At 39.1% G+C, this 17,382-nt stretch overlaps 1 protein-coding gene across 7 annotated transcripts in view; it reads left to right on the top strand.

The window, feature by feature from the left end:
* The window catches only part of ABCA1 (ATP-binding cassette A1), an 84,709-nt gene that overhangs the window by 19,608 nt on the left and 47,719 nt on the right, over positions 1–17,382 (top strand). For all 7 annotated transcript variants that reach the window (XR_016396240.1, XR_016396241.1, XR_016396238.1 and 4 more), the window contains exons 12-18: positions 2,678–2,898; positions 2,982–3,094; positions 4,419–4,525; positions 6,051–6,113; positions 7,022–7,108; positions 15,600–15,698; positions 15,780–15,964. Coding sequence is in view for 3 of the 7 variants with exons in the window: in XM_089924996.1 (XP_089781122.1) it covers positions 2,678–2,898; positions 2,982–3,094; positions 4,419–4,525; positions 6,051–6,113; positions 7,022–7,108; positions 15,600–15,698; positions 15,780–15,964 (875 nt within the window). In the remaining 4 variants the exon portion in view is untranslated. The remainder of the gene's footprint in view (positions 1–2,677; positions 2,899–2,981; positions 3,095–4,418; positions 4,526–6,050; positions 6,114–7,021; positions 7,109–15,599; positions 15,699–15,779; positions 15,965–17,382) is intronic.

Here is a 17,382-nt window from a genome sequence, read left to right on the forward strand (position 1 = left end):
TGTAGATCTGCCCTAATGTAAATTTGGACATTTATATTTCTGTTCCTTTATGTTGTGGAATCAACATGGATTTCCACTTGTTGAAGTTTAGTAAGTCCTCATTGTGCTAGATGCTTGAAGACTTTGTCAGGGAGTTTGTGCTGTCTTGAATTATTTCTTGGATGGTCTGGTGATTTGAGTTGAGCAATATGCAATTCAGTGTCTTGAATTATTTCTTCGATGGTTTGGCGATTTCAGTTGAGCACTATGCAATTCAGTTACGGTCGTCACTTTCAATCGTAAAGGTGCATGTATATATTCTTAAAATAAGTTATTGCTGTAAAACTGTATGGACATCATTATTGATGTTGCTTGACAAACATGTCAAAAGGGAAACATATTCATTTCACTTCTTTTATTGGTTATGATACAACATAAGACTATGCTTTGGATATGAGACTATCTGAAAGAAGCATTTACTCCTGCTGTAATACTGCTAGAGGCTCAAGAAAGTCTTGGGTAGCTTTCTTCAAGGTGGAATCTTGTTCCTATTTAAAAAGATACTTTCTGTCTCACTGACCTTGCCAAATGAGACTTAGAATTCTATTATAGTCACGAAGGGTCAAGGGTCATGAAGGAAGAAGTGAGAGTCATGAAGAGAAAGTCTCGAGTCTCAAAGAATAAAATTAACAATTGATGGGAACTCTCTGGTAGACTAACTTGGAGAAAACAATGATAGTGGCCAATCATGAACTGTGGACACTGGACAAAACACTTCCCCACCTATGAAACCAAAGTAAGGTCTCATGCCGTCAAATGAGGACTCTTTCTTACCCCAAATTCTCAAGAATCATTATCTAACAATTTCGTGCCGCAGATGCAATTCAAGTACTCACTGCCTTATGGCATATAGGTCTATACTTGGTGTGATTAGGGGTGCAGATGGGTCGGGTCGGATCGGATCGGATCATGAGTGACCCCGACCCAACTCGGTTTCTTGTTTGGGTCCTAATTTTGGACTTAGACCCGATCCGATAGAAGATCCGGTTGGGTCGGGTTGGATCCACCGCTACAATTTTTGACCTAACGGGTCATTCGGGTCGGGTCCATGTATAATTCGGACCCAATCAAAAAATTTGGGTCAGGGTCTGGGTCTGGTTCGGGTCCGGTTCGGGTTCGGGTCCGATCCGGGTTTGGGTCGGGTCCAGTCCGGGTCAATTCATCCATAGCTTCAGAATTTGTGTTTGCACCCTCGCGGGCTGCAACCCGTGGGCCCAAATAATTTTACAAATTTAGGTCGAGTCGGGTCGTAGGATTGAAAATTCAAAATTATTCAAATTTCAAGTAGGTCAAGTCGGATCGGTTCGGGTTTGAATTCAGTAAACCCAGACCCGACCTGAAAAATGAAATGGGTCCACTTTAGAATCCGATCCGGCCCCACGGATCCTCCAAAATGGGTCGGGTCGGGTCACAGGTCAACCCGACCCATTTGCAGTCTTAGGTGTGATTGTAGCACATTTGGTCACATGAGTAGGTAGTTCTTGCTTTCTTCTATCGATAATTTATCTTCTAGCAGCTTTTTTTTTTAAAAAAAAAACTTTAGTTAATGTTTCTTCGACCAGGTTGCTGGAGCTTAGTTTCTCAAAATTGATGCTTTTTTTCCGTCTTCGTTGTTTCTATGCATGTTTTCTGAAACTTCCATGAATGATCATGGCGATGGACTTATTGTAGATGGGAATGTGGAGGTTATGGTGGCTGCCTTAGAGGAATAACTCTTTTTTCTTTCCCCCCTCCGAAAAGCCGTCCACGAGGATGAGGGGTTTGGTTCTACAGAAGAGCAACATGACGTATGCTAGATGTAATCTACAAATTATTGTACTTGATGTTGTTGAGACATGAACGGGAAGCCACAATAGGTCAGTGCTATAATTGGAAATCAGATTTTTCTTTTTCTCCACACCTAATCTTGAAATGTCACCCTCTTTCTAGAGACCATCACCATAACTTAAGGTGTGCATGGTCTCAATTCCTATGAAAGGTGTAAATATGGAATCAGTGTATATAACACGTACCACTAATGCTGATCTGGCACATTGTGGTTTGGGGCTGCAGCTTGGGTGGGTGGGTCAGGTTAACCTAACCCAACCTCTAAAACCCCAATCCTAACCCAGCCCAACCTGGTCTCAAGTTGGAATTTCACTAGCCAAACCCCATCTTAAGCTAAATTTGGGTTTGCTCTTGTTAATAGGGTTGGGTTGTTTTGGGTTTGGCCATGTCATTTGGGTTACATCTGGTTGAATAGGGATTTTAAAATAGGAGAAAGTCTTGGGAGGTTGTTGAACATCTTGACATGCATGTACATTTATAATCACCTGCAGACCTAAACATGCAGATTATTTGCCGGAGTGGAAGAAGATAACATTCACCTATCAGTCATGCTGCCACAGATTGTTTCCCAAAAAAGACTTGCTTAATGGATTTTCTCTACCTTTTGACATGACGTAACATCACTTCTATTCTTGCATTAATTTTGCAATAACTAGTTACTATTCCGTATTTCTTTCCAATTTAGCTACCTTCTTTGTGAAGGGCAGTCATCTCTTTGAGTTTGAGATTCTGTCAGATTCTGGGTTTAACCATTACTATCTTATATCATGTTTGCAACTTTGCATAATTGTATCTTTTGTTATTTTATTAGGTTCTTCCTAGAGAGAATGGAGTTCATTATCCTTGGAATTTCCTGTTTACTAGGCAATTTTGGCAAAGGAAAAAAATGTTTCATCATCATGCTGATAGCCTGGAACACAAGCTCCATGATGAAACATTAGAAAGCAAATCACATTATGCTGGTAAAGGTACCTTTGAACCTTCAATAGAAGCAGCAAGCTTGGATATGAAACAACAGGAACTTGATGGCCGGTATGTATGCTACAACTCTCAAAGATGAACCATTCTAAGTTTGGTTAGTTTACTGAACTTTATTTTGTTTTTTCTTTCTATAGCTGTATATGTATCAGGAATCTGCATAAAGTCTATATGACAAAGAAGGGAAAATGTTGTGCAGTCAACTCGCTTCAACTCACTCTCTTTGAAAACCAGATTCTAGCTCTTCTAGGTATGCTTAACCATTTTATAACTTCCAATAATTTCTATTTCGTTCTAGTGGAGACATTTGAATAACTCAGATACTTGCATTCATCTCACTTCTCTTATATCCTAGGATTAAGTACTGCTACCTTACTAATATGGTAAGGAGTGGTAGGTATGCTACCGTACTGATGCAAGATAGCTATTGGTGATGATACTTGCAGACAATATAGCTACTGATATGGTGTTGAGGGGTGTACTAATGCCGGTACCTTATTAGTACGATATGGCCGGAACCAAGGCTTTGAATCATGTGGGATGGGGTTGTTCTGGTTTTCCCATGGAATGAAACGCGCCACCATCCTGCCATGTCCCGACACTTGGGACAGAAGATGTCCCAGAATGTGCTGATCAGGATGCTGAGACAATGGCAGGACGGTCGTATTGTGAACAGAATCTAGGAAAACATCCTGTTATGCAGGATTTAGTCCCAAACTGAAATAAATGGTATTTGTACATGGACTAGCATCAAATAATTGCTTGTTAATTAATAATTTATGGTAAAACTAATGAACTTGGGGTGCCCTTGGCTATTATCTATTCTTATTGTTGTGGTTATATCATACATTCTTGCATTGTCTGATAGTTATTAGTTTAATTACTATTACTAGCATAATTCAGATCTTTTCCTATGAGTGTCGAAACTCTGTAAAAAAGATAAAAATGGATGTGTAGTGCTTGAAGAGGAGGGGGGGGGGGGGGATGGATGTAGGGAAATAAACAAATTCATTAGGCCGGATCTTCAAGAGTTGGTTCTGTTTCTTCGGAGGAGGTAAACCCACAGGGTTTTGGTAAAAGTTTAATTACAACTTTATGGCAGGGAAACATGGGTTTGAGTTTTATTCAGGTCACTCGAAGAGTTGCTCAAGAGGGAAGATACAAAGTAATATCTGAAGCAGATTTCATGATGCTCCTAGCTACGCTATTTGAATGATAGGTATTGTTCTGAAGGTCTTGGAGAAGTCTGAAAAAAGATGGTTAAATCATTGTAGGCAAAATCATATATCTCAAATGGGTGGTTCATGTGCTTTTCATTGTAACTGATCTGATAGGTAGGTACTACTCTTTTGACTTTGAATGCTTAAATGGCCATACTTATCTAGCCACAACTTGCAAAGACCCTGGGCATATTTTTAGGTGGTATTATGACATTCTACTTGATAAATATCTCATTTGTCAAAGTTTTCCTTAATGTTAACTCAGTGAGATCCAACTTATAAAAGAATTGAAGCTGTATGCAAGTTATATTTATTTTTATTACTACTACTAAAATGTTATTTTTTATCAATTAGGGCATAATGGTGCTGGCAAAAGCACAACCATTTCTATGCTTGTTGGTCTTCTACCTCCTACATTTGGTGATGCACTAGTTTTTGGCAAGAATATTAGAACAGACATGGTGAGTTCTATGCTTGGTCCTTTAGATGTTCCACTAGGTAATTAATTTAATTGGTGATGACAGGTTTAAGGTGTGGAATTTCACAATCATTTTCTGTAGTTCTTATATTTGGCGAACATCTCTTCTTAATATTGTTGATTGTATTATATGTATATTAAGAATCCTCTTTGTATGTGAGATGTTGGCACATGAACATGGAGCACACTGATCTTAATTTGTGCTATGTCTATATATATATATATATATATATATTTGTATTTCAATTCAATTAAATTTGGTTACTATATTATTTTACTTGAATACTTGCAATCTTCTGTAAAGCTACCAGATCTGCGTCCTTTTTTTTTTGTGGGGTGGGGGGTGGGTGCGGACAGGGGGCCAAAAGATTTTGAGGTGTGTGATAAAAGGACAGAAGCTATTAGAGGAACTTGGGTGAACCGTCGGAGCCTATGTTACTTTAGGAATTCGTGAGAGTAACTTATTTCATTCTTATTTTTTAGAATCTTTTTTGGGTGGGTAATGCAGTGCATTGGTTCCAAAGGAAGAAATCCAAACTGGACCAACTTCCTGCATTGGATTGATCTGACAGGTCAATACATGCATCAAAGACATGCAGACTGGCACCCCAAAGGCAAATAAGAGGAGACATCTGGTGCACTGATTTTAGCATCAGATTCTATCCAGCGAGTTGTTTCATGCATCAGATGCCTTGGAGCATCAGAATTGGTCAAAATGAGTTGGTTTTTTCTTTCCTTTTGTTCATTTTTGAAGGTGCTCATGAGTCTTAACTAGCATAAATACCTAACAATTGTTCTTAATTTACATGTCAAGCAATAAAGTTAGCATGATTTATCTCAGTTTTTGTGTGGCATGAGGCCTTATGAGAAATCCATAGTGCAATGCTGGGGATTCAATGGGAGGAGCTTGATTTGAGGTTGGGTGAATATGGTTCAGATCCTCTGAAGACTGGAGGTGCAAGGCCTTGCCAGTTCTTCCATCTATCAATTTACATTAACTTTTTGCTTTCTATCTTGCTTTCCACTGAACCAATCTTTAACTGATTAGCTGCACTAATCTAGATTACACTGTGGGCCCTCCCTTTGCATGTATCAGTGGGTCATTTAGGTGTACAGTTTAAGTTATTTTATAATTTTTGACAATTTAAGATTGTATACTCAAGTTTGGTCCATTACACATTCTAGGTTTTAGCAGGCAAGCCTATTTCTGATCGGGTAAGATTCCAGATATAAAATATACATGTGACTGTTGTTCCAGTCAGAGATTTGGTTAAGTCACATGCTCATAGACAATAAAGATTTTGAAATCTTAGCTGCAACTATAATTTGAAAGGCCAGCAAATAAAATAAAATCTTGTGTAATGCTGTTATGATTCAAAATTTTATTACTAGTTATATATCTTATTATGGTAAGTGTATTCTGTGCACCCTATCATTTAATGTTTGGAATCATCATTTGTTTTCCTTTTTGTTAACATTATTTGTTCTGTTTTTTTCCTCACTTTTAGGATGAAATACGGAAGACATTGGGTGTATGTCCACAAAATGACATACTTTTTCCAGAACTAACGGTAAGTATGACCATCTAATTCTATGTCTAAACACATTGTTGTTCCATCATTTATTCTTTTATAACTACTGTTCCAAATATTGCGTAAATGATGATGTCTACAAGGTTCCAGTTGCCAGCTGTGCTGGTCCATGCTAGTTAATATGTGTACCTTATTAGACCAGTAGTGGCACTTGGCACCATTTTTAATTAAAGAAGTTTTATAAGTTTTATTTTGGGCTTTGGCATGGATTGGAACATGGCATGGAATGGTTGGCATGACATGACACCTGCTGTGCCAGAACGAATTTTAACATTGTATGTGTTTGCTGTAAAATTAGTTTTTTAGAAATCTTTTTGGCTGAGCTATGCATATTGATGGTTGTGTCCTTTGGTCACAATATATTGTTTCATTTGCAAATTTTCTTAAAGTGCATAAGTTACTTTGGAGGGCAGTTGTTTAGAGAATGAAAGAAAGTACTCGAGAAGATCCTGAAACTACTCCTGAATATTTCTTCATTTCTGGGTTCATTCACATCCTTGAATACAGAGTATAGATTATAGAATATAGGAAAAGATTCAGGGCCTCTTTTGCTATTACACATATCTCAAACTGAATATGTTGATTAGCTAATACATTATCTGATGAAAGAAGCTGTTGGCTGTAGAATAAGATTTTTTGATGAAAAAGTGTTCAACAAGATTCTTAGACATGGTATACCTTAGAATACATAATTTGCCTTCAATTTTACTTCATAAAAATGTTGATGTTTCATTTTTTGATTTATTGAATGAAAGATTGGTTTAATGCAGAATTGTATGTTGATTATTAATGTATGAGACATTACCATACTAATTATTTTTTATGAAGAATTTGACAACTATTTATTCTTTTACTTCATTTATAGCTTTTTGCTGTATTCCTTCTAGGTCAAGGAACACATGGAAATATTTGCCATTTTGAAAGGTGTTGAGGAGGACTGCTTGGATAGGAAGGTGAAAAATATGATTGATGAAGTGAGTTCCTTTGCTATATATCTGCGAGAATTGCTTACATTGGTTTCTAGTAGGTTTGGCTGTGATATTGCATTCATGATGCAGAAACTTCGCAACTTTGTTGCTTTTAATTAGATTCTTAGAACTTTATTTTGTATTGGTTCCTTTGTTAGGAAATCAAATATCACCTCCACTATATGAATGATGAGTGCAATTACAATTACAGGAAGAGATGTCAGTTAATAAGATCGCTCGCAAACTGTTGTTAGTAAGATCTCAGAGGGCTTGGGCAGTAGTCTGATGAGTATTAAGATGATCTGTCAGAGTTATGGTGTATCTGAGCAAACGTGCATGCAGAGTGCTAGCATGCTAGTGCCGGTTCCTTGTTGACCATGCACACATGGCATGCTTTACTACAATCTACACGTAGCAATACCTAGACAAAAGATAGATACTGACATTTTATGATTGACTAGGACAATCTGATATACTGCATCAAGGATACTTTCACTTTTATGGGTTTTAAACAACAATATGATTTTTTTACTCGATCAAATGAAGCTAACTTTCAAATCTGCGTTAATAGTGCATGCTGATTGCTGATATATAGACCTTAAAATTTTTTTTATAATTTCACAGAAATCTGACCAAGGAGATAGTGTAAACTAGCACTTTTATTGGATTTAACAAACAGAAACAAAGATAATGACTTAAAATAGATTGGTGAGATCAGGAAAAGTTAATTTGATAAAGGAGTCACCTGAATGAAATGATCAAGCTTAGGTAGGTTCGCTGTGTTTCTGAAATATGAGCACGTGCTTACTTATATTGTCTTGTATTGCCACAATATGCTAACTCACTAGTGGATATGAGTTAAGGTCCGCCGTACTGACCGTACCGACATACTGGTGGGCGTCGGTACCGAACCGGTACTGCTGGTTCGACTTGGTTCACGCATCCAAAAGTTTCAAAAAAATTTGGAACCGGTACGGGCCGGTACGGTTGAACGGTTCGGGCCGGTACGGTTGAACGGTTCGGGCCGGTACGGTTGAACGGTTCGGGCCGGTACGGTTGAACGGTTCGGGCCGGTACGGTTGAACGGTTCGGGCCGGTATCGATTTTTAACATCGAACCGGACCGGTCAAAGATGGTACCGGTTCGGTACGGGCTGAATCGACCAGTACGGGCCGGGTCAGCATTCTTTGCTTATACCCAAAGATCACTGAATCAGTACCGGTAGGTGTATCTGTCGGCCATCGGACCGGTTTGAACCGGTACCAAATCGGTACCACTGGTTCGGCCTCCAAAAGCCTAAAAAAAATTGGCCTTACCGGTCGGTACAGGCCGATACCATTTTTTAACATCGAACTCGACTGGTCAGAGATCGGACCGATTCGGTATAGGCGGAACCGGCCGATATGGGCCAGTTCAGCATGCTTTGCCAAAGTACGCCAAATCGGTACCAGTCGACGTACCGGTGGAGATCTGGACCAGTTTGGTACCAGTTCGGGCGGTACCGAACCGGTTCGGCTGGGTTTCAGCTACGACGCCTTTTTTTGGAAGTTCTCTTTTTTGGATCTTTTTCTATGCAATGAAGTCAAATTTGATGTTTTTTTGTTGGTTTTTGAGTTTTTTCATGTTTTTTGATGTTTCTATGTTCAGGTTTAAGATTTAAGCTAAATGATGCATCTTATTACTTCAAAATGATACAAATCATAAAATAAAGAATATAAATATTTTCAAATTAAGATACAATCAATTACATATATTTAAAGCATTCTCGGCTATCTAAAATCTGGTTAAGTAGCGATGCTTCTCGTAGATATTTGGATCATCAGCATAATAAGAAGGCATATCAACCATCCCTCTAACCAAACGGCGTTGTAGCCTTCTATGCTCAATCCCTGAGGAATCCGGGTTGGGTCATAAGAACTCTCGAATCTCTCGCTGAAGCTTTGGCTCTGAAAGGAGTCCTCTTGCTGATAATATGGTTGTGGAGGGGCCCATCCAAATATGGCAACAGCAAAGATTCAACCCGTGAGACTTTTCGGACTGCATAGGGTAGTAGCCACCAGAAGATGACTCTGATGCACCGTATCCATAGGCTGCCTGACGCCGCAGATAATAGGATCCAGTATACGATTCGGAACTTGATACATTTATGGATCCTACTCCATATGTGAGGTCATTTGCAGCTGTATCCTATCCTAACGGATTCTATCAGATGGCCTACCGTGGTCCCTATGCTGTATAGCATGCCTAAACTGGGACTTACCGGTGTATCGATTACCAGCCTCCGATTGTGTCTCATAAGTAGTACCATATTGTCCTTCACTCCCTCCATGGCTAGTAGATCCATTACCACCAGAATCTTCATCGCTGCTGCTCGAGGTCTTCTTGTCACTCTTCATTGGGGCCCTTTGTTTCTTTTTTTTGTTTGCTGGGCAGGTGCTTTCTACCCTTCATGTCCCTCTGCCTGACTACCACGCCCTTTTGACCAAGTCGACTGGGTACTGTAGCATCCTCGTCTGAGCATCTTTATCATCTCTCTGAGAGGGTGTGTCGTACTAGTCATGTGGTGACTGGCTCCCCTCTAGCTGTGACTGATCAACTGTGGGAGTGCGTGGAATATTGCGCTCAGCCCATTGCTATAGATCGACTTCAGCCTCGCTGGCTATGAAGCAGGTTGGTTGTGGAGGCGATCCTGGCTCGTCAAGCTCGGGCTTCTGCTGCTGGCCCACAAGCTCTCCGAGCATAGGATCATCGTTATCATCTTTGAAAGCCTTATAGATTGGATTTGCATATTTGAGGTCCACCTCCTTCTGAATGCATTTTAGCCTCAATCATAGATTGTAGCACACATAAGCAAGGTCGTTGAGGTGCTTTTGTGTCAAACGGTTTCTTTGTTTGGTGTAGATGAGGGCGAAGGTGGATCAGTTGCGCTCACAGTCACTCGAGGAGACCATCTGGGAGAGGATCTGGATAGTCATCCGCTTAAGATTTCTTACGGACCCGCCAAAATGAATTCACCATTCAGCTGCAAAAATATTAAAAAAAATTACATATATGATAGTGCCATATTAGTAACCATGTAATGCCAGGTGAATGTCTTCCTGATGTATAACATATCTGGATTCATAGTGTCTTGCTCACGATAGCTGCTCGTTCAAAGCTGTTGCTGCCTTCTCTAAATAATTTGGTCTGTAAAAAAGAAGCATCTTGTACTATGTTAATAATAGAAGATGTCGGTATACTTACACATGCTACTAAATCATGTTACCTCTTCTGGACATAATGCTGCGACTTCTGAATCAGACCTCATCTGGTAAATAACATTACATAGAGCCTCTAGATGTTCGTCATCCATACCGATTTCAACTTTGTTGTACTGAAATTGGGGGTTCAGGTAGTATGTTGCACATAGACGAGACCGTCTTAGTAAAATTATACAAGTACATCTATCAATATAATTATCAATGTTCTTGCTTACATGCTACATGTAATTTTCTACCCATTTGGGCTCTCCACCGCCGCTCAATGATGTTGATGTACTCATGGGCATGGGCTGGATCTGCCTCCATGATCTGAGCCTTTGCCATGTCCATCATGTGATATAGAAAGCCTATTTGGGGATACCTCTCGTTATCCACGATCCGCAGCACTTCATATAATGGTTTGATAGCCTTGACTATCGCAGTGGTCCGCTGCCAGAATGACTACCACGTAACCAAGTCTTCCATCTTGCTCCCTTCAGTGCCGGCCTAGGCATACCTACTTTGCTGCCACTCGGGACTGACAAACATCTGATGTAGGGCTTCTTTCCTTTCGATAAGGCTATCAAGTGCAATGTAGTTCGTAGTAAACCGTGTGACTCCTGGTCTCAGAATCTCTTTCCCTGCAAACTTTCTCATGAGTGAAAGAACCCAGGTACGACTATAAATATATTTGGTGATGCGTTGGGCTATCTCCACCATATGCTTCACCCTACGGATCTTTTCAATGTCCATCAGCATGAGGTCGATACAATGTGCATCTATAGGGTTTAGAAATTTTGTGGTCGCCGCTCCATCAAGATCTCTCCGGTCAACTTATATTGCGACCCATTATCAGTGACGACGTGCACGACGTTCTCCTCTCCTACCTGATCAATCACCTCTTCCATAAGTCCGAGGATGTATTCGGCGTCATGTACCTGATCCGAACCATCAACCGACTTGTGGAAGAAAGTCTTCGCATCACCGTATGTCAGAAAGTTGATGCTCTGCCTTGTCGAACCGGTCCAACCATAATACATCACAGTAAGTCCATATGTGGGCCACTTGCTCTTATAGGAGGCAATCCTCTAGCTTCTTATTGTTGTCAAGAAGCTCATCATAGATGTCCTTCGAGCCTAGAGGATCTACACCAGGACCGACAGCCTGTATGGCGGAAATGGTAGACTATAGTATGTATTGTCTGCCACATTTGCTGGGATGTGGCTGAAGTGGAACCAGGATCCAATAGCTTGCCACATATCTTTCTTTTACATTGAGTCTACCCTTTGCTGCTTCGAATCTTTGCTTTGGAAGGCATGCAGATCTACATCATAGATTGATGCTCCTGGTGGAATCCCTCTGGTCTCTGGATGACTTCTTTCGAAAATCAAAACCACTCAGAATAGATGTAATCCAGCCACGTCCTCTGCTGACGCCCTCCCTGACTAAGGTTGTCGTCATGAACTCTGAATCTTCTCTGCTGCTCGCAGAATCGGCTCCTGACTCGTAAGATGAGGGCTCAAATCGAGCCCTATGCCTCACCACCTCCTTCTGCTGCCACTGATCATCCAGGCTCGCCCGCATGACAGCTTGGATCTGTGCCTCCTCCTTATCTATACGCTCAACCTCCTCTGACTCTCTAAAGTGATAGGAAGGTGGCTCTGTCATTTGGTATTCCACCTCTGCTTTCTTCTTGGCAGCCCTCTTCTTGGCTTCTTTGATGCCAGCGAGGTTTTGTCTCATCAGCAAACGGATTTTCAGTGGGCAATTGGGGCACGTAGCTACCTCACCGGAATTACCGGCTAAGTGCTGCTTCAATCTGGTTACCTCTCCTCTCTTAAAGCACCTGCGGCAATATTTGCATTGAAACTGATGCCTTTCTTCGAGCATGTACCCATGCTCGCTACCAATATCACGCTATGAGGTTTGGTTTTTCTTGATGACTCCATTCCTATGAGAATGATAATTTTTTTATTTTAAAATTAATTTTTATTTTTTTTTATTTTTTATTTTTCATTAAAAAATTAATTTTTAATTTTTTTATTTTTCATTAAAAAAATATATATTCCGAAAAAAAAATTGTCACCATGCACATCGTGCATAGATTTACACCATATAACAAAATTAAGCCCGAATCGAAAAATTGGGCATGATCTTATCTTTTTTTGCAATTTTTGTTGTATTTTTTTAAAGTACCTTAAGAAAAATAAAGAAAAAGGATAGAAAAAATAAATCATACCTTAATTAGCCTTCGCTAGAATTTTTTGGAAGGAGAACATCGCTCTCTGACCTCAATTTTTTTTCACGCCGCCTCTATTGGATCCCTGTTCGATCCGCCTTCCCTTCCTGTGCTGAATGCTTTGATCCTTGCTTGAATCACTCGATTTTTATAGCTGAAAAGGAAGGGCGACATCACGTGCTTCCTCTGATAGGACATCGCACGCACTGTGGCCGAAAGGGCCACAACGCCACTCGCTGTCGGCCATTTTCAAAAGTCCACGCGCTGTGGTCAAAAAGGCCACAACGTGGCGGCCTTTAAAAAAAAATGATACCGGTCCGGACCGGTTCACACCAGTACGAAGCAGGAACCGCTCGATTCTGGAACCGTTTTCCACGGCTGTACTGGACCGGTCCGGTACGGGCCGGTTCAATATACCATGGGTGGGCCTTTATGTGCTCATCCTTTGTTACATGAATAGCCGCTCCAATACTCGTCATCGTCACTATCAATCATCTTCATCTTCATCATCATTATTGTCATCGTCGTCGTCTCCTAATATTTATTAATTGAAGTTTTTAACCATGCATATTGAAACTGTCCGCCTTCTGATTCTTGAGTATCTTGTAGCTGACTTGCAGCTTTCATCAAACCCACCACAATCATCATCATCATCATCATCATTGTCGTTGTCGTGGACATCTTGTCATCGTCATCAATTCATCATAATCATTGTCGTCATCATCGTCACCGTTGGCATCTTCATCCTCCTCCTCCTCCTCATCATCCCTCAACTTTGTAGAATTTATACTTCAACTAACTATTGACATCAGTACCCAAAAAAGACAGAATTACTTATATTTAGCTAAGTATTTTGAGTAGAACAGATTAGCGAAATCTCTTATACTAGTGAAGCATTCTGTATTTTCAAAATTCACAGGCAGTCCATGAATGTGGAGTAAATATTCTTTTAGATTTCTGTTGTTGTAAACCTCCAACTTTTCAAGTTGTTGGACTGTTATGCCCAGACTGAGAAATTGAGTAGCTGATCTTTACAAAATTAATGAAAAGCCTTAAATTTTAATACATGTCACTTGAGATCCATGTGCATGAAGATAACTTCTGTAAGTGCTATCTAGTTTATTTTTTTTAATACTAACTTATACTTTCCTTTCCAATGGATGTGTCATTGAAGCTAGTTCTAGTGCTTATTTTGTCACTATAATCCATTATGTTCTCCAAATCCACCTCTAACATACAACAACGCTAAGGCTTGTCTTAATGGTTACACCCATGGTCTGCCGTACTGATCCGTACTGGCCGGTACAGGCCGGTATGTACGGTCCGGCCTGAGATCGGTACCGAATTAGCGTGGAATCTGGTACCGGTAGTTTATTGTTGAAGAACCGGTACGGGACCAATTCGGACCGATCCGGGCTGCCACCGGTACGCCGACCGGTACCGGTACGGCGGACTTTTTATGCCACTCTGCTTTGGTAACTAGAGATTCAGTTCTTGGATGGTCCATCCCCAGCGAACTAGACTTAAATAACTATAGTGTGGGTGGATCTCCCTCCTTTTCTCTTAACTAAAACACTCTATGGCTAGACATAAAACCCAAATTGAATGTAGAAGGATCATATGATGAGGTAGTGTATCATTGTATGATTTAATTTCAGTTTGAAATCTTTGAATATTGCATGCTAAAACTATCTATTAAGGTTGATTTTGTGTTTAGACAAGCATCATGGCAATATTTATGGGCTTATGTCTTAAAGAAAGATAGGAACAAAAGGGAGAAGCCGAGAAGCCCAATTTAAAATAGGTATTGTTTTCATTAATTTATCAGATATGTGTGCTATATTTCAAGTGGATTTGAAAAATCATTCCAATGAATCCTTTTCTTATAAATCTTTGAAGAAAAAAAAGTAAAAGGTTAAATTTACTAGAACTTTAGAAAGAAACCGAGAGTGTTCATCCATGCTAAGATATCATATATCTAACACTTATCCCGAGTTTCTAGGGAAATTATTATTTATCCATTGAAAAAGATAAAAAAAGTTATTGTTATTGTACATTGAATTAATTAATTATTTTAACCTGTTCCTCAAATTGCTTATAAGTATGTCTTTGCAATGGATCTCGCATGAAGGGTTACGTGGGTCTTAATGTGTAAACTACCAGGGAGATGCTTTTGTATACATTTTTTTTTTATTCTTGATCCCTGTCAGTCCATCTTCTAGTTCTGCACATGCTAAAACTGACTGCTCTGATGATTCTATATGTTTTTTACAATAAACTAACTTGTATCTCGGCAAATGCTTGATTTCCTGGTGTACTTGCTTCAATTGTTTGTTAAATGATCCACTGTTCAAAGTCAAACAGTGATTTGTGAAAACAATTAGAGCTAATATATAGTTGATTCTACATCTCTTTAGTTTGAATGCCCAATTTCTGGATGTCCTTTCCTTGGGTCTACTAATTCCAATAAAAATTTCCAAATCCTTCTTTTCAAGCATCAGCCAAACACTGTTTATGACAAACTTCAGTTTAGAGAGATTAAGACATTATTGGTTGTTATGATTCTTAAAGTCTTTAGATGGCTAATATCTCCAGCAAGGGAGTTGCCTCCTACCATGCATATCTCTCCGGTCCAGGTTCTCGCTACTTCGAGAGTGTTGTCGGGATAAGGAAAAAAGACTGTTAGCTGTTAGTAGTTATGTGCTTGTTGATTATCAAGAGTATAGTCATTGTCATACATGTCCAAATATAAATAAGTCAAGAAACGAGCATCATAACATGAACTGAAGGTATAAGTCAGTACTTCATAATTTTCCATCCTTTTCATTTCTTTACTCCATTGCCTTTTCAGGTTACCAACCGGGAAACAACTAATGTACTCATGCTTAACAAACAATACTCAATTTCCATGCATTGGTATTGTGGAAAAAGAATAATGGTTATAATTAATCAACCATGACATTATGAAATTTTATGAAACAAACCTATATATTTTCTTCACTAATTGGATTGAGATCAGGTGGGTTTGGCAGACAAAGTTAACACAACTGTAGGTGCACTTTCTGGGGGAATGAAGAGGAAATTATCCCTTGGTATTGCTCTTATTGGAAATAGCAAGGTGCGGTGAAGATAAAATAATTGCTTTCCATATTGTTCTTCATGTTACTTCATAAATGTAAAATTTGTTCTCAATTCACAGGTTATCATCCTTGATGAACCAACCAGTGGTATGGATCCATACTCAATGCGTTCAACATGGCAGTTGATAAAGAAGATCAAGAAGGGAAGGATAATATTATTGACAACACATTCCATGGATGAAGCCGACGTTCTAGGTGATCGAATAGCTATCATGGCAAATGGTCAATTGAGATGCTGTGGAAGGTCTCACCTGTTCAAACTTATGATGTTTAATCAGCATATATATTTATATAATTGCAATAAGATATGCTCTTCATCTAATATTCTAATTATAATATAATTGATTTTTGCTTGGCCTTTCGGTAAATAAATTCATGGAATATTGACTTATGGGGAATTTTTTATATATATATGTTAATTCTCAAATAGACACGTAACAGTTGCATCTAGGTTCAATTTGATCATGATTCCTTTTGTTTTGATGGTTGAAAAACATCAAAAGAATTGTTTGTAATTTTGAATCTGTCAATGGGTTCTCAAATTCTTACTGAAAGTTTATGTACCAAGTTACTGTCAACAAACTTTGTCAAGAACTACTAAGCTTTTCCTTTAAAGAAGATAGCATTGAGGTACTGTATTGAACCAGTTTGGTAGATACCTAGAATCTTGGAAAAAAATTAAAATGGAGATGGTCAGAAGCAGATTGTTTTGCCGGAGATTTCGTGCAAGGCTAAGGAAGAAGAACTAATGGATGGTTTTGATGAGGATGTTCTTGGTTGTACACCGAGTTATTACGATATAGTGCATCCTAATTATCTACATCCGCTGTCTATATCATTCAGCTCTTTATGCTTGAAAACAAAGAGAGATTAATGAATTTATAATAGTTAAGGTAAAGAAAAAGTGAACTCACTAAGACATACTTAATGTACTCTGTAATAGACAACGTTACTAGCATGACTGCACACTTAGTATGCTGTGACCTTGTTTCTTGGGGTTTAGACTGAGGCTCCTCTTCTTCCATTCATTTATACCGAGAGCCTGATCCTATTGTAGGTAAAGCATCTTCAGATTGTTGTGGACCACCACGATCTAAATAATCTTTGAGTTACTCCGGTTTGTTTTGTCGATGATGTGTCATCCTATGCAGTATGCACCAATGATTGCTTCCTCCATTGTATATGACCAGACCATCATAGTAATACACATCCCAAAATTTTATTCTTAACCCAGTTTACTTATCCATTGGACTCTAATTTTAACTTTAGTATCTGAACTACATATTCTCCTTAGCATCCTTATCATATTTTACTTACCATGTATCTGTCCACTTCTTTATTTCTCAACATTCTGATCCATTCAGCATGAAAGGTCTAATTCCCTCAACTCTCCCATAGTTTTGCCTTCCCACCATATAGAGCCTATATTGAGTTATCCAGTGATACTGCTTTCCATGGTGTATCTTTGTCTTGGTTGTGTCCTTCCAACTTACTATTATCTGTGTTGAATGTAGTTAATGTCTTTATTCTGTAATTTGGTGGGTGTACCATCTTATGTGAATGAGGGTCTTGGTCAAATCTTACTTTCAAGAGGTAGTGCAAGCAATAACATTTAGAACTTTTAATACATAGTAATTACCAAGCTCCTTATATTCTACACAA

The sequence above is a fragment of the Phoenix dactylifera genome, chromosome 8 (genome assembly GCF_051530095.1).
Source record: "Phoenix dactylifera cultivar Ajwa chromosome 8, Ajwa_hap1_PhDact_Kaust_v1.1, whole genome shotgun sequence".
NCBI lineage: Eukaryota > Viridiplantae > Streptophyta > Magnoliopsida > Arecales > Arecaceae > Phoenix > Phoenix dactylifera.